Source organism: Cherax quadricarinatus, chromosome 42 (genome assembly GCF_038502225.1).
Source record: "Cherax quadricarinatus isolate ZL_2023a chromosome 42, ASM3850222v1, whole genome shotgun sequence".
Taxonomy (NCBI): domain Eukaryota; kingdom Metazoa; phylum Arthropoda; class Malacostraca; order Decapoda; family Parastacidae; genus Cherax; species Cherax quadricarinatus.
This window is the reverse complement of record NC_091333.1, coordinates 2,150,349-2,177,634: the sequence shown is the minus strand read 5'-3', so window position 1 is coordinate 2,177,634 and position 27,286 is coordinate 2,150,349. Positions and strand designations below refer to the sequence as shown.

At 37.8% G+C, this 27,286-nt stretch overlaps 2 protein-coding genes across 2 annotated transcripts in view; both read left to right on the top strand.

Annotated features, from left to right (window-relative positions):
- Window positions 1–27,286, top strand: part of LOC128695569 (uncharacterized) — an 854,631-nt gene that overhangs the window by 25,346 nt on the left and 801,999 nt on the right. The window lies entirely within an intron of this gene.
- Window positions 24,221–26,160, top strand: LOC128695688 (uncharacterized). The gene is made up of 2 exons (XM_070093195.1): window positions 24,221–25,462; window positions 25,502–26,160. The coding sequence occupies exons 1-2, from the start codon at window positions 24,221–24,223 to the stop codon at window positions 25,859–25,861; spliced, it is 1,602 nt and encodes a 533-aa protein (XP_069949296.1). The 3' UTR covers window positions 25,862–26,160.

Here is a 27,286-nt window from a genome sequence, read left to right as displayed (position 1 = left end):
TCTCTCTCTCTCTCTCTCTCTCTCTCTCTCTCTCTCTCTCTCTCTCTCTCTCTCTCTCTCTCTCTCTCTCTCTCTCTCTCTCTCTCTCAGCATATAATTAGCAGTATTTCTGGACAAGTCATCTAGTCCTGGCGTCTACAGTAATGTTCGTCCTTACAAATGCATCATTGGTGGCCAACGTCCCGCCTCACATAAGTTCAACAATAGAATATTCTATTCAGGCTTTATCCTCTAGGGCCCTTGGCCCTAGAGGATAAAGTCTGAAGTACGTGACTGTACATAGTGACTACAATATGTGTCAATCGCCCTCACCCATAACAACATAAAAATAGAGAAGAACTGCAGCAGAAATACGTCTTCACACTAAGCAGGTAGTACACGCCTAGTTAAAGGGTAGTAAGCATAGTGTTGTTAGTGACTGTATATAGTGACTACAAACTTTGTCGAGCGCCTTCACCCTGTAGGGCAAAGTGTTGTATTATTAAGTGCCAAATATTTCGATAGATATGCATTAATGAAGACTTGTAACATGTATACAAAGTGTATAATTATCAAAGTAACCAAATATAACTTTTGTAAAAGAAACCTGTTTTATTTGTATTATTTTTGCCTTAATATCATGTGGTACGAGTTGGTAGGCTCTACCTTGCTCTCTTCCCTGCTTTCTCCAACACTTCCCACATCTCCTTGGTTCCTCTTCCATGTTCTCTCCAACACTTTTACCTCCTCCTTTCCACTTCTGTGCTCTCTCCAACGCTTTCTACTTCCTCTTTTCCACTTCTGTGCTCTCTCCAACACTCCACCCCCACTTTTTATTTTTTTGCTGTGTAATCCCTCAGCTACATTGATAGGTAGAATGTAAACAAGGGTCCCAATACTGACCCATGTGGTACACCACTGGTAACAGGTCTCCAGTCTGATTACTCCTTATTTATGCACACACACACACACACACACACAACCAACAAGACTAGTCCCTGAGCTAAGGTGATTGTCCTACGATGAAAGGTTATTGGCCTGACGACACTGGAGGACAGGAGGGTCAGGGGAGACATGATAACAACATATAAAATACTGCGCGTAATAGACAAGGTGGACAAAAACAGGATGTTTCAGAGATGGGACACAGAAACAAGGGGTCACAATTAGAAGTTGAAGACTCAGATGAGTCAAAGGGATGTTAGGAAGTATTTCTTCAGTCATAGAGTTGTCAGGAAGTGGAATAGCCTAGAAAGTGACGTAGTGGAGGCAGGAACTATACATAGTTTTAAGACGAGGTTTGGTAAAGCTCATGGAGCAGGGAGAGAGGACCCAGTAGCAATCAGTGAAGAGGCGGGGCCAGGGACTATGATTCGACCCCTGCAACCACAAATAGGTGAGTTCACACACACACGCACACACATTATATATATATATATATATATATATATATATATATATATATATATATATATATATATATATATATATATATATATATATATATATATATATATATATATATATATATATATATATATGTCGTGCCGAATATGTAAAACTGGTCAATTAGTAAGAACTCATTTAAAATTAAGTCCTTTGTAAAATTTTCTATTATAAGTTTAAAGATATATTTTTTTCATTAATGTTAATGCAATTTTTTTTAATTTTGCACCAAAAGAATCTTAGAAAACTTACCTAACCTTATTATAACAAGAACAATTTATTTTAGCCTAACCCAACTAAATATATTTTAGATTTGTTTACAGTAATTTAATACTAAACAAACACAGTGAAATATATTTTTTTCGTTAGGTTAAGAATGATTTTGGCGAAATTATTGCATACACAAATTTTCATTTGTCCTATATGGCAAGATGAGCGTTGCTATTTAAGCCAAGATCGCAAGTTCTGCCTATTCGGCACGACATATATATATATATATATATATATATATATATATATATATATATATATATATATATATATATATATATATATATATATATATATATATATATATGTATATATATATATATATATATATATATATATATATATATATATATATATATATATATATATATATGTGTGTGTGTGTGTGTGTGTGTGTGTGTGTGTGTGTCGTGCCGAATAGGCAGAACTTTTTTTTTTTTATTCGCCGGTATTCTCCCGGCCCGGGTCTTTTCCAAGTAGTGGTGACCCGGCCTTGGCTCCCTATCTGGGGAGTGTCTCGAGACTTAAGTCTCCCATGGGAGGAGGTACAAGTACCTCCTCATCTTTGGGACCAAGAACTTGCGATCTTGGCTTAAATAACAACGCTCATCTTGCCATATAGGACAAATGAAAATTTGTGTAAGCAATAATTTCGCCAAAATCATTCTGAGCCTAACGAAAAAACTATATTTCACTGTGTTTATTTAGTATTAAATTATTGTAAACAAATCTAAAATATATTTAGTTGGGTTAGGCTAAAATAAATTACTTTTGTTATAATAATGTTAGGTAAGTTTTCTAAGATACTCTTGGTGCAAAATTATAAATTTTTACATTAACATTAATGAAAAAAATATATCTTTAAACGTAGAAAAGAAAATTTCAGAAAGGACTTAATTTTAAATGAGTTCTTGCTAATTGACCAGTTTTACATATTCGGCACGACATATATATATATATATATATATATATATATATATATATATATATATATGTATGTCGGCATGACATATATGTGTATAAAGCCCCACTGAAGCAATAATGGTTCTGAAAAATTAACATGTCTGAAGCAGTAATAAAGAAAACCTGATACGGATTCTTCCCTTAAAAAAAATGTTCAACTTTTTTTTGTCCAGGATGGTTTATAGAATGCTGTAAAATATATATATATATATATGTATATATATATATATATATATATATATATATATATATATATATATATATATATATATATATATATATATATATATATATATATATATATATATATATATATATATATATATATATATATATATATATATATATATATATATATATATATATATATTTGCAGTATATTGCATGTCAAACACTGGTTGACTGGGCCACATGTGCACTCTGGGTTTAGTGTATGTTGCTCTTCATGAAGTGGAATACAATAAAGGAAACATATTTTTTAATAATTTAGGAAACACATTGATACATAATATCATATGAACATCCTACAATATCAAAGAAAACAGGCAGCCTAATCTCTTTGTAAAATTTACACACGTACACTCGCTTAAATTTCGAAGACGAAGGGGCGCTCTACTTCTGTTATCTTCTTTATCTCATGCCTTTTTTTTTATTTTTTTTCTGTCCTTTCTCAACTTTCCTCCTCCTTACCATGTACTATGGTCATTAATCTTGGATTTAGGCAACTTGCATGAGATCAGAATAAAACCCATTGACCTAACACACTATGTATTGGGCAGCACATCAATATGTTCTTTGATTTTGTTTGTACTGTGTTTCAAGTTTTACTTCTTCATTTTTCCCACATCAGATGAACTACAATTTGTCTTCTATGATTCGCTGTACGACTTATTGAACTGCTGACTCCTCCATGTATGGTACTCCCATATACGTTCAGGTGTCATATGGAGAGAACAGTACCGTGCTGTGATTTATATAGTTGTGTGTTGTCAGTTATAAAGATAAGGAAGAGTACTGGGACGGGTACCATTATTGAGTTTGCCAGTATTTTTTTGGCACTAGAGGCACAAGCATGCGAACACTGGCCGGCAAGACGTCGATGATTGTATGTATGATGTTGCAGAAAATAAAATTGGAAATGTAGATAAAAGAGAGAGAGAAATAAGAAATAAGAAAATTTAACGGTCATATTGGAACCAAAAAATAAAAAGAGCAACGCTGAATAGCAACTATGACTCTTGTGTTATGGTAAATATAATAATAATTAAGGTTAGGATAAAGATGTAAATGGAAGTGCAGTTAAAATACGACTAAAAAACTTAATTCTTGTTAATAGGACGTCGAATTAATGTCGAAGGAACTTTCTGGTGAAGTAAATGTCATAATTCGTGAAAAATGAAGCTTAAGTTTTCTCTACGCAGTTTGAAAGAAAAAAAAATTAAGAGGAAACGGTTAAGTTTGTAAATTCAAGGTTTACAGGAAATGTCAGGAATGCATACACACACACTTCTTAGAAGAGAGCTGAGTATCAAGTTATGAATAAAACTACGTTGCTTGCTTGCTTTTATGTAAAGAAATTACTCTATGAGGGTTGGAGGGGAAGTAATGAGCGTGGAGGATCGCTTACATCAAAAAGAAGAGGTTTGAGAGAGGATCGTCACTAGATGGAGAGACAGTCAGGGCTTAATTCATCTGTTGGGCAGTTTTCTATTTCTGAAATGTTATGGGAAATTTATAGAGGAAGTGACTCGCAGAAGACGAAACTGGACATTCGCTGAGCTCATCTGACAAGTGAAGTCTAAAATTAGAAGTGACGGCCAAAACAAGGATATGAGGCAATTTATTTTGATGGAACGTGACCCACAACTGTAACGTTCTGGGGTAAGGTTCAAGTTTAATAGAAAGACGATTTAAGAGGTAAGAGCTGCTGATGAATTCATTGTAGCCCACGTAGTTTACATGAAGATGATGATAAGACATTGATTGCATAGGACCCCTTTATTGGTACAATGTGTTGCCACGTATTGGGTTTATGAATTACAAGATGTCAAACAGGGTGCATAATTTTTTCGAAGGTTCAACCAAAGTATAGCTCTAGTTGAGACAAAGTTAGAACTAAATGAACACAGCTCTTAGCTTGAAAACTAAACTGTGCATAAATATAAAAGCTAGATCCTGAGACTAGACTACGATTCCATTGTGGCAAGATATCTAGGAATGTGGAAGACAGCTGAGAAGGTAATAAGACTTTTACTAGCCAGGTGTGAGAAGTATTGCAGTTAAGGTCTGCAGGAAGTGTTGGGTATTTCAGAGATGGACAACACATACAGGGAAATAATAATGTGTTTGGAGGAGCGTTGAGCAAGATGTTAATCTTCTGCGTATGTAGGATCTTGACAAGAAGTAAGAGAAGAAACGTAAGTTTATTAATTATTATTTACACGGGCATTCTTCCCATGTACAGTAACTTCCAATTATTCAAAGTAAGAACATCATAAGACAATTAGTGAAATAGTTTTCTTGAGTTTGTTTACCAGAGATAATTCAGAGTTAGTAATTTCACTTTACCTTGCCTAAACGATGCTGAAGAAATTAAAAAATCAAGCAGTTATTCTTCCCTTACAACTCACATTTAACAAGGTACTATTGAGACTTTTTTTAAATTATTGTTATTATTATTATTATTATTATCATTATTATTATTATTGTTATTATTATTGTTATTGTTATTATTATTATTATTATTATTATTGTTTTATTAGGGGTTATACGGAGCTTGCGGAATGAGAAATAATCAGGTTTGATTCAAGGCAATGGAGGATATCTGCAAATTCTTCGAAGAGAGTCCGTCACTAGCATGAAGGGATCCCCTTGAAGGGTGTACACTGCTCACTTTACAGGCTAAATGCTGTAATCAGTCCTCAGAATATTCTAAAGCCGAGCTAGGCCTATCAGAGGTATTCAGGTACTGCAGAGCCTCAGGATGCTGCTCACAATAGTAGGCTAATACCCAAATAGCTGTTTACTGCTAGGTAAACAGGGTAAGGAAACGTGCCCATACATTTCGACCAGCCCAGGATTTCATGAACAAAATCCTTCAGTTTACCAGACAATAAACAACAGTTTAGAAATCTAGTGTGGGGCAGACTGGTAAGGAAGCGTGGTTTGTGTTACGAGAGCCCGTCGAAGACTCACTAGGATTCAAGGTGGAGGAGGAGGGAGGGTAGATGAAAGGTTCTTGATCAAAGGAATTAGAGCTACTCTTCCCTTGGACCATTCCCGATTAGCTCACATTCCTTTGGCTCTGTATGACGCTTTTGGGTTTAGTGCTTCCCCATAAATATATAACAACAATAAGCTAGTACACGAATCAGTGAGGGTTGTGAACATTTTACAACTTTCAAGGATACACGAATTAAAAAAATATAGGATATGATAAGGAGAAGGAAAGAAAGAACAGAAAGATATTAAAGTGTATAACATTGTTACATTTCCACTCGGTATGGATGAAATTATTGTGTAATAAAGTGGTAACTTTATTAAGTTTAGCAGTGCTATGTAACCCTTATGGGTTTAGGGGTTTCTGTGAATATAATAATTAAATTATATATCTGTTAAATCCCTTATGATTTATGTTTAAAATAATTTATATTTTTATTAAGAGTTAAAATGAAGCAGTATTAGACCAATAACTGATGACGTCAGAAAAACTACATCTGGAGCAAAGATTATATCAATCTTTTGTTATACAAGTGAACAATGAAGGTTATAAAATAATTACATATTTTGTTAACATCGTGAATTATAAAGTAATGTACTGAGCCCGCCGATTTTTTTTAAATAAAACATAATGAGTTATAATGATATCAAGATTGGTTGCATTATTCTGGAGTGATGAGAGGAGTCATAACGAGACTAATTCATCACAAAGCGTCAAGGAATAAATAATTATATAAGTTAGAATACGGCACACCTGGTCCAGTAGTGGTTGGTGACTAAGCAGTCCAGCGGTAAGGCAAGACGCTGTAATTATTTGATTTATCAACCCAGACGTTATTTGAAAATTTGATTACCTACTAATGTTGTGCTTTGGACATGAATTAACATTTATTGTGCTAGGCGGAAAGCCTGAAGTGTTTGTTTCTGAGAATTTTAGGAAAATTCGAAGTATTTCCAGTTTCAGTAATTCACGTTTCCTCAAAACACCTGCTGCTGCTGCTGCTGCTGCTGCTGCTGCTGCTGCCGCCTTCCGGGATCAAAACTGATCACAACAATTGTACCCTAGTGTTTAAAAAGTTAATAACAATAAATAGTATATTATTATTAATTAATTTTAAATTTATCTCCAACGTTGCTGGGACTAGTTTCTCGTTTTATTCGTTTTCTATGAATGTTCCGCCATGTGTCACAAACTTTGTGAAGTGTTGGTCCGTGTCGCTCAGGGGGACCTGTTAACCACGTCCCTGGTGTCTTCTAGGTAAGTTTTCGCTTATCACTTTATTCTTGAATAATAGGTAATAACTAGGGGTCACTTTGGACTATTGAAATACCATCCATGAGTGTGTGCAAGTTTATATGAAGGTTATTTTGGGTGAAGAGTGAATTTTGAGGCCGTGTTGAGTCACATGGTGCAGTGTTGATGATCGACTCGGGGTATATTGACTCGACTTGTTGAGTTTTTTTTACTCTAGCAAATAGGCTAATGTAACTATAATTTGCGTCTTGTATTTTATATACATAGCCAGGTGCATTTAGAAGGAAATTCATTGTAATTAGTACATGATTGTGGCAGATTCGTTGAGTCAGTGCACAGTATAACATAACGTCATATATATATATATATATATATATATATATATATATATATATATATATATATATATATATATATATATATATATATATATATATATATATATATATACAGGTACACATAAATACAGTTACCCAAACTATACATACTAATATATATATATGTAAATTGCCTAGGATAACCCAAAAAAGTCAGAAACTTTTTTTTTTCCATTTGAATCCTTGTAATATCTTATTATTTAACCCTTAAAAGTTAAAACAGCTAAGTAACTCAACTGTGTGAAAATCAGTTACAATAAAAACAAATGACGTCTTGGGGCTGTGTGAAGTAGAATACTTTAGATAGGGTTAAGCCTTTTTTGTTTTTTTTAATCAGCTTTTAGCCTGTAATTTCAACTGTGTAAAAAAATAATGAAAATAATTTGTTTGTGTTACTATCATAATGTTCTGTTAGTCATTGTGCCAAGATGAACTTTACAGACTTGTAACTTGTCCTAGACATTTTTTGTAATGGCAAAGTTGATAATAAAAACTGAATTGAACACAATTAGTTGGTTCAAGCAACCTGATTTGAATTAGTTATATATTTTACGATTTGCCCTAGCATTTTTGTTTGTCGAGTTTGCAAGACAAAATGTATTGATGTTTAAAATACAAAAGCCTACTGACGGCACGATAATCATTTCACCCTTTTGCCACCAGTCGAGGGTGCTTAGATTCCTAAAATAGATTAAAACAAATTCTGTATATAGTGAAGTGTTTTGTATACCTCTACATAAATTTAAACCTTTACAATGTTTTTATAAAGTAAATTATGTAGAATTGAACGTAGGATAACCCGGTGAAGACTTCCTATGGTAAAGTTTTTGTTTTATTAACAACGATAACCCGGGAAAGTCATTATATAAGGCTTATTTTTTGTATTGGCTTCCTTTGATTCCTATGTACAGGATGTGACTCAGTAGTCGACTAACACCCGGGTACTCACTTCTAGGGGAGCAGAATCAACAGTTGTAAGGCACGTGTTCACGTTTCAACTGTTGCTCGAATCCAAGTCCTTCAGATGTGAACCGAAGGCGCCACCACGTGAGCCACGAGAGGTAAATAGAGGTCCTTGAGAGATATGCGCCCATGATATGATAGAAACTCATGGGGAATTTCTCGATCCTCGACATATTTAGTATCCATGGATTTAGATATTTTTCTCAGTATTTTTTAACAGCAGACTTTAAATCTGGTATTAATATATCGAATTACTTTCAGTTACCCAGAGAGGCTTTATGTTTTTTATCATTTTCTATGTCGACTCTGACTGCGTTTTCTGAGTGAAGGTAAGAGAAACTATACCAAGTAATTTAAGTAAATGTATTTAGGCAACGTTCGTAATTTTAGGTTTTTACAATGGTTTTATATAGTAAATTATGTAGAACTGAACCTAAGTTAATCCTCTAAAAGTCAGTGTCTTATATTTTCAGTGGGACCTTTGTGTCCCACTGAAAAATCTTGTTTATAAAATTGCTCACAAACAGTGTCCAGAATATCTTGCTGTCAATTTTGTCAAGGTTGGGAAACAAAGCAATCATAGTACTAGAGAGAGAGAGCACAACTTTGTAGTAACCACAGTCATTGGCCAGGCTTCAAACCCCTTTTATTGTACAGCAATAAAGGAATGGGATAGACTACCTACCCGCACATGTCAAAGCCAGTCATAGCATGAACCAGTTCAAGAAGAGTGCCAAAAGGTGTCTGGTGAATGTAGCTACAGAAAGGGAGGGGAATGATTTTCTATTTTTTAGCTAACGTACGTGTAAATTTTACCGTATTCCTAGTAATGACCTTCGTGTAGTAGATAGTCTTTTTAGTATGATAATAAGATGTTATCTTCATTATAGAATAATAAGAAAATATTATAACCTTTATATTATAATAATAAGGTAAAAGGACCCCAATGGAAATTAGTCACTCTGACTTTTTTGGGTTATCCTAGGTTCTCTACACATATGCTGCTATGTATGATAATTCTATGTAACTGTATTTGTGTATACCTGAATAAACTTACTTACCCGTAGCTCAGTTGGTAGCGCACTCAGCTCACACATTGAGGTCCGTGGTTCGATCCCCGGTACGAGTGAAGACATCGGGGTATGTTTCTTTAATACACCTGATGTCCCTGTTTACCTAGTAACCGACTGGCGTGGGTCGCATCCTGGGGACCTAGTTTTCCCGAAATGCTCTGCATAACCATGGGCTTTTCTGTATAGTATGTCATTAATGTCAGCTACGGTCTATTTAAGTTGTATCATGTACTTGTAGAAATAAAGATTATTATTATTACTCGGGCATATACTATATATACATGCCGGCTTATCTTTAGCTCTTAGTGATGATAATAATAATAACATATACACAGGGAGGAGTATATCTTTCATTGTATATATACTGAGAATTCACTTTTATTTTTAATTTGTGTCCAGACTATCTTAGTTAAAATTTTTAAAAGGTTAGGGAGCCAGAACAGCATAATATAATGGGATGTGAACATAATTTTGCAGTGCTCATTGAATGTGTATGTGTGTGTATATATATATATATATATATATATATATATATATATATTATATATATATATATATATATATATATATATATATATATATATAATATATATATATATATATATATATATATATATATATATATATATATATATATATATAATTATATATACATGTATATATATATATATATATATATATATATATATATATATATATATATATATATATATATATATATATATATATATATATATATATATATATAATATGTAAAACTCTTCCTTAGTGGGAAAATCGCTATCAAAAGCTTTTTTTGCAGTCACTAAGAATGTTTTTAATAATTTCTTAGGGAAATATCAGGAAAAAATATGCGGCTCCATGTTATTTTCAGCAGATTTTTCCTGTTATTTCCATATGACGCTGGAGTGTGTTTGATATTCAGTTGCAAAGAGAATTGTGAATTTTGTCATATATTTGTGTGTATCAGGTATATGGTGCAGCTTCGTTAACTCCTCCCCCCTTCCTCACGTCCCACATAATCTTCATGCTATATTTAGGCACAGCCTTGTACCAGTCGAAAGGAAGCCAAGTTCAAGGCCGAATTCCACACCGTGTAGCTGGAGTTGTCTATTTGATGTTGCCATAAAAGTTGTTTGATTTTGTGAAGCATGGTAACTGCAGTTTCCATGGCTGCAGCGGTTCGTCAGGTCTAGGTGTCGTATACTGTGTTGGAAGTGCTTGTATATATATCATGATGGAACGCTGAGACGAACATGTCTCGGGTATTCTGAGGATAAGCCAAGATCGTCCCAAAAGCCCAAAACGGGTTGAACTAGTGTCAGCGTGTATGGTCATAGGCAAGATCATGCTTTAAAACGAGCTGCACCTGCATTCTTCTTTATCCTTCACTGCAGAAATAAACTAGAGCTTTATGCGTATGCAGTTTCTCCATTGATTAGAATAGATGCCAATTAGTTGACGTGGCTAAGTAAATACGATGAGAAGTTTGCCTACAATTTCGAGGGCGTGGCAAAGGGTGGCACCTTGATGGACCTCCTCATATGGTGGTAGGCCACCACGCTCTCTGTGAGTGGACACAACCTGCCCAAAGTCCTGCTTGCTTCCCTGCAGTGAAAGTTGAGTTCATCTCACTGAAATTTTACAGTAAATAGTTTCAAAATTTTCCCATGTAGGGTTTAAAGTAACGGTGGGATCGTATTATGGTTTTACTGTTGTTTGTGCTATTTATGGACGAGATGAGGGTGTTGTCCTTCCCTCTCCACTCCGCCCACTGGTGTCCACTGGTGTCCCACCAGGAGAACCTTCACAGTGTGTCAGTGGTGCGCCCAGACACACACATCTCGGTCACTAACACATCTTTCCGCTGTACCTCTATAAACCTGCATCCTATGTGTTGCTAGTGTGCCTGTACTCAGGAAAAGGCAGTGTGTGCGGTACCCTCTCGTTCAAATAAATGAGTGCAACTTTTGTATAAACCATCCGGTGAAAGCAAGGCAGGAAATACGGGGCAAAATGAGCTTGGGTGTTGATTGTGGTGTCACGGGTGAGCGGTGGGCGTCAGTAAGTACCTGCAACCAGGGGTGACGGGGCGCCACCCCGCCTACCTTCAGGATATATCCCAATTTATTGTCCAGTTGACCCCCGCCTCTTGTACTGCGGTCGATGCTCCCCTCAGTCCCAATGTTCGCCATCAGTATTTAATAGCATACTCTGCTCGTGTAAAATTTAAAGTTGTTTTCAAGACGATTGCGGAATGGTTAAATTGTGAGACTGCTGCGCATGTTAACCCCTGAGTAACAAGTATCTAACTCTTAGTATTTGCAGAGCTTTGAACATTATTCAAGTTGTAAGCTGGAGTTAAAGTAGTAAGGAAAATTTTATTTTGTTTGGAGCAATATTTACATGGTAAACAGCTTAAATAAAAATGCTGGCTCAATCAAAAAATCTGGCGAAATTTTTGATAACGTTGAAGTTGCAGTGAGATAGCACAGGAAACGAATAACTTCAGTACTGCCAGTGCTTGTGCGTGCCTGTGTGACAGGGTAAGAGTCCAGGGATGCTGCGACCCACCTCCAAACAACGGAAGATCTCCGTGAGCATGTACCAGATGAGTGGCTGTCTCTACAGGTACCTGCTTAAAGGTACGTACGACTACTTGCTCAAGGATAGATAACAGGTACCTGCTCAGAGGTACGTACAACTACCTGGTCAGAGACATTTCAGTGCCTCATAGGTAGGCTAGTATTATATGTACATTAAAAGCAGGTCATACGTTTGTCAGTGGTGTATAAAGTGTGTTCCTAATTGCACTGTTCATATTGTATTTAATACATAGTGTGGAACATTAACTTCTGCTGCAGTAATACCATCATGTTCACTCCTAGGGAGTAATTTAGCAGGTGCAGAGAGAAACGAATGTTATTTAATGTTTGCATGCACAAAATAACCACAGACTAGGCAGTCTGAACTGAAAAGAAAATATTACAGAAATAAAAGTTATTAAAAGAGCCACAGGAAATTAAATTGTATACTGAATGTAAATAGGAGACTAATATTATCTTGAGACAAAAAAAAAAAAAGAATAACCAGCAATCCTGCCAGTGTCAAATGTTGAACCAACTAATACTCTTATGGCAGGATGGCAGTACTTTCCTGGCGAGTTGTCTTGTATCTGTTTCTTCACCATAAAGGTTCGTCATTCTTGGCGTAAATAAGTGGACAATTTTCGGGCAGAGGGTTTCAGAAGTGTAAAAATACATCTGCTACACACAGGCAATATACTTAAGCAGGTGGAGGTAATTGTCGTACTTAGTGAAGATTCTGAAGCAGGCACATACTGCACCTTGTTTCAGATATATTCATTGTCCTTGCATATACAAACTCATTGTATGCTCTCCAACATTTGCATGTATTTTATTTTATTGTTGATGTATAGAAAGGGCAACAAACTAGGAATGTTATCTCCTCTTTCAGTTGTAGAAGCTGGGAAAGTAAACAAGTCTAGCATTGACGTCACGCTGTGAAGACCCAATCATTGTTTTATCTCGTTGATGCCCACATACATTGAGGATTGATTACATTAACGGCATTGATGTCTGATAACATGCTGCGTTAGCAGTTAATTGAACTGTGGTGTGTAGAAATGATGCTTATTACTAACTGTTTATAAATTTGCATTTTTTTTTCTCTTATCACCGAGAAACTTTTTTTTTTGCTGTGAATGCTAGATGTGTTAGTGGTCGATAATATTGCTTGATATTAAATGTATTCCTGTACGTGCGATGTCTATGGTCGAATATACTGTTTGTGGTTATCATAATTTGTTAGGCTTCAAGTCTTTTGAGTGTGCATTTGGCAGTACAGTAGAAATTCACCAAAATAATCATTAAAATAAACTTTAAATGTACATGTCGTGTTTTTAAGCCGAACTTATTAACGAACTTGACATATTCGACAAGCATCGTTTTGATAAATAAACAATAAATTATATTTGATATGGAATTAATGTTAAGTAAATTTAATCTGACCTTAGAGAGGCTGGGAAGCATTAAGCTATATTACATCAGTGTAATTATACCAGTATTTTGTAAGATTGCTAATTTTCTTTCGGTGCATATTTAAAAATTTATATATGTAAATTTACGTGAATCTATCAGTTCATATGTAAATTTTTCGAAAAGAAAAGAAAAAAATTTAAAAGCAGGTCGGCTTCATCTCGCTTATTGGGCGAGATGTTCACTTGACTTAGGTATACATATTGCTATTGATTTTAAAGATAATTTGTGACATTACGTTGGATTTGTGTTCCAATTCCCTGGATTAAATCAGAATGCCTCCACCCCCCCAGGCGCTGTATAATCCCAACGGGTTTAGTGCTCCCTCAATAATAATGTGACATTACGTCTAGCAGATGTAATCTTGGTGATTAATTAACCACATTGTTAGACCCAGAGCTCGTGATTATACTGAAGGTTACCATTTACGTGATGTATTATAGTACTTAAGTCAATATGGCGCTTGTGATACACTGCGCTGATTTTTTTTTTCTGGTGGAAACAACCAGCCAATCAGTCTGTATGCATGGTAAAAATAGGGGGAAAAAATATTGCGCTGCATTTTAGGCTTCAGTTTAGAAACAGTCGCTCGTTTCCCAGCACAATTTTTTTTTTTAGGTTACTGACACAATATTTTGACTGTCTTTGATTTTGTATATTATTCACTCTTATGAAGAGCAGTTTAGTTTATTTAGCAGTTTATATATATATATATATATATATATATATATATATATATATATATATATATATATATATATATATATATATATATATATATATAGATTATATTATATATAATATATATTAAATATATATATATATATATTATATATATATATATATATATATATATATATATATATATATATATATATATATATATATATATTTATATATATTTATATATATATATATATATATATATATATATATATATATATATATATATATATATATATATATATATAGATTATATTATGTATAAGTATATATATTATATAATATATATATTATATATATATATATATATATATATATATATATATATATATATATATATATTGGGTAGATGGCGAGAATATTTTGAGGAACTTTTAAATGTTAAGGAAGAAACAGAGGCAGTAATTTCATGCACTGGTCAGGGAGGTATACCATCTTTTAGGAGTGAAGAAGAGCAGAATGTAAGTGTGGGGGAGGTACGTGAGGCATTACGTAAAATGAAAGGGGGTAAAGCAGCTGGAACTGATGGGATCATGACAGAAATGTTAAAAGCAGGGGGGGATATAGTGTTGGAGTGGTTGGTACTTTTGTTTAATAAATGTATGAAAGAGGGGAAGGTACCTAGGGATTGGCAGAGAGCATGTATAGTCCCTTTATATAAAGGGAAAGGGGACAAAAGAGACTGTAAAAATTATAGAGGAATAAGCTTACTGAGTATACCAGGAAAAGTGTACGGTAGGGTTATAATTGAAAGAATTAGAGGTAAGACAGAATGTAGGATTGCGGATGAGCAAGGAGGTTTTAGAGTGGGTAGGGGATGTGTAGATCAGGTGTTTACATTGAAGCATATATGTGAACAGTATTTAGATAAAGATAGGGAAGTTTTTATTGCATTTATGGATTTAGAAAAGGCATATGATAGAGTGGATAGAGGAGCAATGTGGCAGATGTTGCAAGTATATGGAATAGGTGGTAAGTTATTAAATGCTGTAAAGAGTTTTTATGAGGATAGTGAGGCTCAGGTTAGGGTGTGTAGAAGAGAGGGAGACTACTTCCCGGTAAAAGTAGGTCTTAGACAGGGATGTGTAATGTCACCATGGTTGTTTAATATATTTATAGATGGGGTTGTAAAGGAAGTAAATGCTAGGGTGTTTGGGAGAGGGGTGGGATTAAATTATGGGGAATCAAATTCAAAATGGGAATTGACACAGTTACTTTTTGCTGATGATACTGTGCTTATGGGAGATTCTAAAGAAAAATTGCAAAGGTTAGTGGATGAGTTTGGGAATGTGTGTAAAGGTAGAAAGTTGAAAGTGAACATAGAAAAGAGTAAGGTGATGAGGGTGTCAAATGATTTAGATAAAGAAAAATTGGATATCAAATTGGGGAGGAGGAGTATGGAAGAAGTGAATGTTTTCAGATACTTGGGAGTTGACGTGTCGGCGGATGGATTTATGAAGGATGAGGTTAATCATAGAATTGATGAGGGAAAAAAGGTGAGTGGTGCGTTGAGGTATATGTGGAGTCAAAAAACGTTATCTATGGAGGCAAAGAAGGGAATGTATGAAAGTATAGTAGTACCAACACTCTTATATGGGTGTGAAGCTTGGGTGGTAAATGCAGCAGCGAGGAGACGGTTGGAGGCAGCGGAGATGTCCTGTTTAAGGGCAATGTGTGGTGTAAATATTATGCAGAAAATTCGGAGTGTGGAAATTAGGAGAAGGTGTGGAGTTAATAAAAGTATTAGTCAGAGGGCAGAAGAGGGGTTGTTGAGGTGGTTTGGTCATTTAGAGAGAATGGATCACAGTAGAATGACATGGAAAGCATATAAATCTATAGGGGAAGGAAGGCGGGGTAGGGGTCGTCCTCGAAAGGGTTGGAGAGAGGGGGTAAAGGAGGTTTTGTGGGTAAGGGGCTTGGACTTCCAGCAAGCGTGCGTGAGCGTGTTAGATAGGAGTGAATGGAGACGAATGGTACTTGGGACCTGACGATCTGTTGGAGTGTGAGCAGGGTAATATTTAGTGAAGGGATTCAGGGAAACCGGTTATTTTCATATAGTCGGACTTGAGTCCTGGAAATGGGAAGTACAATGCCTGCACTTTAAAGGAGGGGTTTGGGATATTGGCAGTTTGGAGGGATATGTTGTGTATCTTTATATGTTTATGCTTCTAGACTGTTGTATTCTGAGCACCTCTGCAAAAACAGTGATAATGTGCGAGTGTGGTGAAAGTGTTGAATGATGATGAAAGTATTTTCTTTTTGGGGATTTTCTTTCTTTTTTGGGTCACCCTGCCTCGGTGGGAGACGGCCGACTTGTTGAAAAAAAAAAAAAAAAAAAAAAAAAAAAAAAAAAAAAAAAATATATATATATATATATATATATATATATATATATATATATATATATATATATATATATATATATATATATATATATATATATATATATATATATATATATATATATATATATATATATATATATATATATATATATATATATATATATACAAACACACACGTATGTTTAATGTAGAATAAAATATACATCAGTACAAGAGGTGTTAATAAGTACGTTGAGTACATGGAGCTGCGTGTCTGCGTGCTTGTGCTTGTATGTATGATTTAATGTTTGTGTGGTGTTTGTATTTTTGGCTTTGATGGCAGGATAAAAAGACTCCTGGCTGTTGATTGATTGCTGGCGCCGGCCTGTCCGTCTGTCTGTCTCTTTGATGTCAACAGGTCTCCTAATCCTTCAGATATCCGTGAAAACAAGAAAAATCGTGGAGATTTATTTTGTTTTCAGGTGTCAAGCTTAGTGGTGGGATGGGTGTGTGGGATTCTTCAAACCTATTACAAGGTATTTCTCAGGTATTATATCCCTGTAATGGTATTATTATTGTTACTGTCATGTATTATGTACAGGGTGTTTGACTCGTACGAGGCCCCGAGTTGGTACTCTCGTAGTTGCAACCGTCTTGTTTGTATATTATGTCTGTAGTAAACAATAACTCGGGGTCTCCTACGAGTGACGCCTTGTATATAGTACTGTACACTGGTACTTCCATTCGAACCTACTTCCCGTCCGCTATTAGATGGGCAGGGGTGAGCCTTCGAGGTGTGTGTGTGTATATATAGAGAAAATAGCAGCTGATTTATGGTCCATAAAAAACGAAAATCAGTAGAGCTAGACAGTTTATCCGTGACGACAGCCAATTAGCGTTAGTGCCACCATTAAAACCTGTGCTTCTCTTCTAGGTGTGGGTTGGCCCTGCAGACACTAACACTAGAGTAGACGTTAACTTCACTAAACCAGCTAACTTCAGGTAATTGTGTACGCCCAGGTATGGGTGTGTGTTTGTGCGTGTCTTCAAAGTCGCCTTGCTGCTGCAGCTTCTTTGCTATACTAATAAGGTGATAATAATGATGCTTCTATTTTACTCGTACAGCTTAGGCAGCTTCAAGCTTTCGATGGCTATTAAAGTTAATTTTTTTTTATTGGAGAAAATATTTGTTATACTTTGATTGTATATTAGATTACGAAGGGTAAAATATTCGGTTTATTAGTTATGGTGAGACACATCTGAATGTTTGTCAGCCTTGTGTTCAAGCATGTATGTGACCTGACCTGCCTCGTATGGGCCAGTAGGCCTGCTGCAGTGTTCTTTCTTTCTTATGTTCTTATGTTTTAAACTTACATGTTTGAAAAGGTTTAATATGTCGAGCATAAGTGTATGCGGAAGTTATGTGTTTTTAACCTACGGGGAAAACTTATTTAATATTTTATACAGATGTTTGCTGATCCTTTACATGAAATACTTTTAAGCAGCCTGTTGAGTTAATACTTTCCACACTGTGCTGCAGCAGCTGTGACGTCTGGTTTAGCTTATAGTTGCTGTACTGGTGAAGGAATTTGTGCTGTGTAGAGTTAATACTTCCCACACTGTGTGCAGCAGCTGTGACGTCTAGTTTAGCTTATAGTTGCTGTACTGGTGAAGGAATTTGTGCTGTGTAGAGTTAATACTTCCCACACTGTGTGCAGCAGCTGTGACGTCTAGTTTAGCTTATAGTTGCTGTACTGGTGAAGGAACTTGTGCTATTTAGAGTTAATACTTCCCACACTGTGTGCAGCAGCAGCTGTGACGTCTAGTTTAGCTTATAGTTGCTGTACTGTTATATTACTCTAATGACAAGTGCCGCTTAAACTCTTTATAAACAGCTCTTTAACATTTATTACAGTTAGGTTCATTGTATACATATTTTACTCATTTTTAATAATAATTTTTATAATTATGTTGAGCCAACTTGTCTGTCATTCCGAACATCTCTACGTTGTTCTCTCTTTTTCATGTGTACTCTCGATTTGTGTTTGTACGGGGGGACAGTTCTTAGCTCCTGGCCCCGGTCTCTTTAACTTCATCGATCAATAATTCTAGTTTCTAACGTCTTAAGACCGGACACACCTTTCATTAAAGGAATCCACCTATTTCACTGCTGGTTTTCTTAGGTATTACCCGGGGTTCGATCCCCGGTATGGGTTGTAACACTGGGGTGTGTCTCCTTTAGACACTTCCTGTTCCTGTTCACCTAGTAGTAAGTAGGTACCTGGGTGTTAGCCGACTGGTGTGGGTCGCATCCTGGAGACAAAATTTCCAAATTTGCCCGAAATGCTCTACATAACAAGGGGCTATGTATATATACTAGTATGTCATTGGTATCAACTAGGTTGGTATACATTATACGTGTACTTGTAGAAATAAAGGCTTTTATATTATTATCAGTTTGTCTCACGTCACCCTCAGCTATTTGTAGCACTGCTTTCCTTAACCGGAATAAACCAATGAATATTAAACCACAGTAGGCATATTTTAAAAAAAAAAAGCACGATGCGTGTGTCAGCTGGATGGTTGCTGAGGGTTACCAGGAAGCACTCTTAAGTGTGCACGTATCATGGGTGGTACAACGACACCAGGGATCCACATACGCTGATTCTTGGGGATTCCAAGTGTCACTTACTGTTCATTAAATTCTCCAGATGATCCTGTATCCCTTTGTTAAGAACATAAGAACGAAGGAACACTGCAGCAGGCCTACTGGCCCATGCGAGGCAGGTCCAAGTCTCCTACCGGCTTAAGCCAATGAAGCCACTGTGTAGCGAAACGTTTCCTCAATAAAGATACCCAAGAGTTGCACATGTTTGTAGATGAATGGTTCACTCATGGACCTGATAGCTTGTGCTACCAAGGTAAGTATAAATTTATTTAGACACAGGAATAGAACTGATCTTCAAGTCACATTGTTTGTATTCAGATTGGCATAATTTTTGTTGCAGTTTTCCTAAGTAATGTGAGAATGTAAATAGGCTTGAGTCTCCCTTCCCAAGTGCTTAATAATAGTGTTGGTGGAGCGGGAAGTGTGTGCTGTGTCCCTAGAGTTCAATGCTCCGGTATAATAATAATATCTTATTTCTACAATTACATGTACAAAGTATACAGACCATAGCTGACATCAGTGACATACTACTGTATATAAAGCCCCTTGTTATGTACAGCATTTCGGGCAAATTAGGTCAGTTTTGTCCCAGGATGCGACCCATACCAATCCACTAACACCCAGGTACCCATTTTACCGATGGGGAACATAGACAACCGGTGTAAGGAAATCGCCGGGAATCGAACATATGCAATATAATACGATCGTTTACTGACAGCGTTTCGCTCACACACTGGGCTTTATCAAGACAAACAGATCTGTTTGTGACTTGATAAAGTCTACTGTGTGGGCGAAACGTTGTCAATAGAGGATCGCTTTACACTGAATGTGTGTATTTTTCCATCGTGTCTGTATTTTATACCATTTATTTACAAAAAAAAAAGAATAGTCAAGATCGGAAGGAGTGTGAGGTAATCAGTCCCTCAGCCTGGAGTCCATGTGATCACATCAACTCCAGACCGAGGGACTGATTACCTCAAACTCTTTCTAATCATTATTCTTCTTTATACCGGACTGATGAAGCCATTGTGTGGCGAAACGTTCCCATAATAACTTGTCGAGACTCTGTACCATTTATCTACCATCCCAACTGTTGAAAATTATATAAAATACCGACAAGTTGATTATTAAGACACAGTAGGCTTCTTCAGTCAAATACAGAGGCAGCAGGTGTAGTAGCGAAGATGATGTAGTCAGTCCATCAACCTTGGAGAAATAGTATCTGAGGTGGTCAGTCCCTCAGCCTGGAGAAGAATGTGTTTGGAAAGTTATCCGAGGCATTCCAGGAGGACACAAGGCACCTGTCAACTGTTGTCACAATCCTGGCGTATCCTTGGAAATTTGAAGTCTATAGGACGAGGCATTCTCGAGCTACCAGCGAAATCAAACTGAAAAGTAAAAACAAAACAAAAAAAGCGAAAAAACCTGGCATCAATAATAATAAATAATTACAACTATATATATATATATATATATATATATATATATATATATATATATATATATATATATATATATATATATATATATATATATATATATATATATCATCTATTACTACTCCTACAACCACTACAACTACTACAACCACTACAACTTCTACAGCTACAGCTACAACCACTACAGCCACTACAACTACAACCACTACAACTACTACAATTACTACAACTACTACAACCATTACAGCCACTAAAACTACTACAACCACTACAACTACTAAAACTGCTACAGCCACTACAACTACTACAACCACTACAGCCACTATAACTACTACAACTACTACAGCTACTACAACCACTACAACTACAACCACTGAAACTACTACAGCCACTACAACTACTACAACCACTACAACTACTACAACCACTAAAACCACTACAACTACAACCACTACAACTACAACCACTACAACTGCTACAACTACAACCACTACAACTACTACAACCACTACAACTACTACAACCACTACAACTACAACCACTGCAACTACTACAACCACTACAACTACAACCACTTCAACTACTACAACTACTACTGCCAGTATAACTACTACAACTGCTGCAACTACAACCACTACAACTACTACAACCACTGCAACTACTACAACCACTACAACTGCTACAACTACTACAACCACTACAACTACAAACACTACAACTGCTACAACTACAACCACTACAACTACAATCACTGCTACAACTACTACAACCACACTACAACTACTACAAGCACACTACAACTATTACAACCACACTACAACTACAAGCACACTACAACCACACTACAACTATTACAACCACACTACAACTACTACAACCACACTACAACTACTACAATCACTACTACAAACACACTACAACTACTACAACCACACTACAACTACTACAATCACTACTACAAACACACTACAACTACTACAACCACACTACAACTACTACAACCACACTACAACTACAACCACACTACAACTACTACAACCACACTACAACTACTACAACCACACTACAACTATTACAACCACACTACAACTACTACAACCACACTACAACTATTACAACCACACTACAACTACTACAACCACACTACAACTACTACAATCACTACTACAACTACTACAACCACACTACAACTACTACAACCACACTACAACTACTACAACCACACTACAACTACTATAACCACACTACAACTATTACAACCACACTACAACTACTACAACCACACTACAACTACTACAACCACACTACAACTACTACAATCACTACTACAACCACACTACAACTACTACAACCACACTACAACTAATACAACCACACTACAACTATTACAACCACACTACAACTACTACAACCACACTACAACTATTACAACCACACTACAACTACTACAACCACACTACAACTACTACAACCACACTACAACTACTACAACCACACTACAACCACACTACAACTATTACAACCACACTACAACTACTACAACCACACTACAACTATTACAACCACACTACAACTACTACAACCACACTACAACTACTACAACCACACTACAACTAATACAACCACACTACAACTATTACAACCACACTACAACTACTACAACCACACTACAACTACTACAAGCACTACTACAACCACACTACAACTACTACAAGCACTACTACAACCACACTACAACTACTACAATCACTACTACAACTACTACAACCACACTACAACTACTACAGGTACCACGCAAGTTTTTTCCTAAAAGCAGGTGCCCCGAGGTTCGTGGATGGCTCTTGGTCCAAGGAAGTGGAGCTCATCTTCACTTCCTTGCATCGAATCTGATTGTCTTCTATTCCCCAAGCACTGTATGACCCCTCGGGGTTTAGCACTCCTGGTCTATTACTACTGTTCATCAGGATGGACAAGTTAGCTTGGAGAAGCTGGTGACGGAGGATCGAGCCTTCATAAGAGGAATGATCCACGCGGAGCTACGGAGGATCGAGCCTTCATAAGAGGAATGATCCACGCGGAGCTACGGAGGATCGAGCCTTCACATAGGTTTCAACCTTCCATCTCCAGTCCATCACTCGCGTCATCATCTCAAAATCTCTCTCAGAAGAATAAGAAAAAAAAATCAAATATGAATTATATGAAAATGAATTTGTTGATAAATTTCTTGATCGTTGTGGTGACGATACTTGTGTCTGGTGTTGACACTGTTGTTGACCAAGATGATGGGTGGCGACCTGCCCACCTGGGCATTAATCTTAAACTTCGTGACCGCCAGAGAGGGTTTGACCCTGGGCTTCCTCACCTCCAGGGAGGACTGCTTGACCCTGGGCTTGGTCTTCCTCCTGACGTCCAGGGAGAAGGACTGGTTGACCCTGGGCTTCCTGACCTCCAGGGAGGACTGCTTGATCCTGGGCTTCCTGACCACCAGGGAGGTGGTCTGGATCACGGATATGTAGGCGACGTGGAGAAACGTGGTGAACGACCTCGTGGTTACCTGGGCTTCCCTGGCGGATACACCTACATGGACGATGAATTCTCCGACACCGACGTAGACTACTCCGACACTGACGAAGACTACTGGGACACTGACGAAGACTACTGGGAATATGACGACTTCAGGGACACTGACGAAGACTACTCCGACACCGACGACTTGGACAGTGACGACTTCTGGGACTCCGACGAAGACTACTCCGACACCGACACTGACGACTTCTGGGACTCCGACGAAGACTACTCCAACACCGACACTGACGACTTCTGGGAATATAACCTCGGTGGTACAGAGGAAAAGCAGCACCCAGCTGGTGCAGTGGATGAAAACCTCGGTGGTACAGAGGAAGAGCACCCAGTTGGTGCAGTGGATGAAAACCTCGGTGGTACAGAGGAAGAGCACCCAGCTGGTGCAGTGGATGAAAACCTCGGTGGTACAGAGGAAGAGCACCCAGCTGGTGCAGTGGATGAAAACCTCGGTGGTACAGAGGAAGAGCACCCAGCTGGTGCAGTGGATGAAAACCTCGGTGGTACAGAGGAAGAGCACCCAGCTGGTGCAGTGGATGAAAACCTCGGTGGTACAGAGGAAGAGCACCCAGCTGGTGCAGTGGATGAAAACCTCGGTGGTACAGAGGAAGAGCACCCAGCTGGTGCAGTGGATGTAAACGTCGGTGGTACAGAGGAAGAGCACCCAGCTGATGCAGTGGACGACGAACACCAAGATGTACTGGTGGAGAGCGCTATGAAAGACGGACGACAGCAGCTCGACGATGTAATCGAGTACAGTAAACAGCTGGCGAGTACATTGAAGGAAGAGAAGTCGTACAGGGAGCAACTTGAAGATGCTTTAAACTCCGCAACACTGAAGATTAACGAAGGGGAAGTATTCAGGGTACAGATGTAGAAAGTGATGAAAGTCGAGTTTGAGTACTGTGACGAGATTGAAGGTACCTTGGAGGCAGAGAAAAAGCAGAGTGCTCAGCTCAAAGCTACCTTGGAGGCAGAGAAAAAGCAGAGTGCTCAGCTCAAAGCTACCTTGGAGGCAGAGAAAAAGCAGAGTGCTCAGCTCAAAGCTACCTTGGAGGCAGAGAAAAAGCACAGTGCTCAACTCAAAGCTACCTTGGAGACAGAGAAAAAGCACAGTGCTCAACTCAAAGCTACCTTGGAGACAGAGGAAAAGCACAGTGCTCAGCTCAAAGCTACCTTGGAGGCAGAGAAAAAGCAGAGTGCTCAGCTCAAAGCTACCTTGGAGGCAGAGAAAAAGCAGAGTGCTCAGCTCAAAGCTACCTTGGAGACAAAGAAAAAGCACAGTGCTCAACTCAAAGCTAACTTGGAGGCAGAGAAAACGCACAGTGCTCAACTTGAAGAAGAGCTTCAACTGCTGAAAGAACAGAATAGCGAACTGAATACTGGGAAATATAAACGCCCTTTTAAAAAGGTTTCTGAAGTGGCCAAGAATCTCATCAAAAAGAACGAGATTCAAGCTAATCAAATTAAGCGTCTTACGGAAACAGTTAACTTCCAGCGACGGGAATATCTGAGTTTACACCAGGAGGCAGAGAAAAAGCACAGTGCTCAGCTCAAAGCTGCCTTGGAGGCAGAGAAGCAGCAGAGTGTTCAGCTCGAAGCTACTTTGGAGGCAGAGAAAAAGCACAGTGCTCAGATTGAAGAAGAGCTTCAACTGCTGAAAGAACAGGATAGCGAACTGAATAATGATTTGCTGGATGTTTACGTAACTTTACAGAAAGAGTTGTTGTTTGTTGAGGATCAGTTAGTTATCAAGAGCGAGGAGTGTGAGAGTCTGGCCGCTAACCTCACACATCTTAAAAGTCAGGTTAAGCCCACGGAAAAGTATGCTGCAAAATATAAACGCCGTTTTAAAAAGGTTTCCGAAGTGGCCAGTAGTCTCATCAGAGAGAACGAGATTCAAGCTGATCACATTAAGAGTCTTACGGAAACAGTTAACTTCCAGCGACGGGAATATGTGAGTTTACACAGTGTTGTAAGTGACGATCTCCGACCCAACTCTCTGACAACAACGCAAGTTCTGGAAGAAACCCCCAAAGTGAACGTACAAGAGGAAGATAATCTCGAGGAGGAAGACGAAACTGAGGTCAAGCTTGATGATCTCAGGGAAGAAGACGAAACTGAGGTCAAGCTTGATGATCTCAGGGAAGAAGACGAAACTGAGGTCAAGCTTGATGATCTCAGGGAGGAAGAAGGAACTGAGATCAAGCTTGATGATCTCAGGGAGAAAGAAGAGAGTGAGAAGGTCAAGCTTGATGATAACCTCAGCGAGACAGAAGGAACTGATAAGGTAAAAGTTGATGACCTCAGGAAGGAACAAGGAGCAACGACGGAGGAGCAGCAGCTTGATGAATTTACCGCTCATAAACTTAAAATGTTAATCCACACTATCGAACACAAGAAGGAACGTAAGAAGATGGAAGAACATCAAGAGAAGATGGACCGTATCTTGGTTATTGTGACGTTCATCGCAGGTGTCTTCACTCTTCTCTGTATTGTGACAAGTTTCTTCCCTTACAAGTAAGGTAACTGGCCCCAGGGAACCCGACCTAGACGTGGCCGCTGGGAACCCTGCTAGACCTGACATCCTGGCCCCTACCTAGACCTGACATCCTGGCCCCTACCTAGACCTGACATCCTGGCCCCTGGGAACCCTACCTAGACCTGACATCCTGGCCCCTGGGAACCCTACCTCTGGGAAATATAGTGGTCCCATGGGAAGTGTATTGGGTCAGTGGTACCCCTGGGAAGTATTATTAGGGGTCAGTGTTACCCCTGGGTAGCATCAGAGGTCCCTCACTATTTAATGTATAATTTTATTTTTTAATTTAACCAGGCGGAAGAATGTAACCCACAGAGTCAGGACTGACTTCTTGTATCGCCTCTGCAAGGACGTTGAAGACGAGGAGATATGTTCAGGACATACAGAATACTCTGACAAAATAGTGTGTTAGAGACCCACACACTGGGTGTATAAACAGACGAATCAATCATAATTACACAAAAAATATCCATATATCATATTGATTCTTTTTATTACTCACATTCTAGTGTTCTATGTGTCCCGTAGCTCGGTTGGTAGCGCACTCAGCTCGCACATTGATTGTCCGTGGTTTGATCTCCGGTATGGGTGGAAACATTCAGGAATGTTTCCTTAAGACATCTGCTGCTCCTGTTTACTTAGCAGTAAATGGGTACGTGGGTGTTAGTCGACCGGTGTGGGTCGCATCCTGGGGACAAAACATAATTTGCCCAAAATGGATTGCATAACCAGGGTTTTTCTGTATATCATGTCATTGCTGTGATTGGTCGGCTGGTGTGGTAGGAGTGACCCCGCTCTGTGAGAAGTGTGGTACGACTGTGGTGGAGAGTGACACCTGTCTTCCCCCACCATATACTGTTGAAATATTAGCCAAGGAGTGAAACACTTGTGTGTGGGGAGGTGGGGTGTTGCAGGGTGCGCACGGTAGCAGGAGGGTGATGTGCCTGGAGGATGGAAGTTGTGGGGAGAGTTGGGGGTTGTTTAGCCTGGGAGGTGTGTGGGTGTTACTGACCAGGGGTTAAGGGACACAGTTACCTGCTTGCCCTTTGGATGAATCTCACCACTCCCCTCCCCCACACCTGCCGTGCATTATTAAATTATTATTATTAAATAATTTATTACTATCATTATTATTAATTATTATTTTGTTATTTTATTTTTATATTCTTATCTTACTATTATTTATTAAAATCATGGGTGTGATACAGGGATTGGATTATGTGGTTATGATGGTACCATGGTGGTACTTCACTAGTACCATGGTGGTACTTCACTAGTACCATGGTGGTACTTCACTAGTACCATGGTGGTACTTCACTAGTACCATGGTGGTACTTCACTAGTACCATGGTGGTACGTCACTAGTACCATGCTGGTACTTCACTAGTACCATGGTGGTACTTCACT

What these genes read in the sequence shown, in the direction of transcription:
- LOC128695688 (XM_070093195.1), top strand. Translation starts at nt 24,221, where the DNA reads ATGAAAGTCGAGTTTGAGTACTGTGACGAGATTGAAGGTACCTTGGAG. An exon ending in GGGAAGAAGACGAAACTGAG is followed by an intron (nt 25,463 to 25,501) that starts GTCAAGCTTGAT and finishes GACGAAACTGAG; the next exon opens with GTCAAGCTTGATGATCTCAG.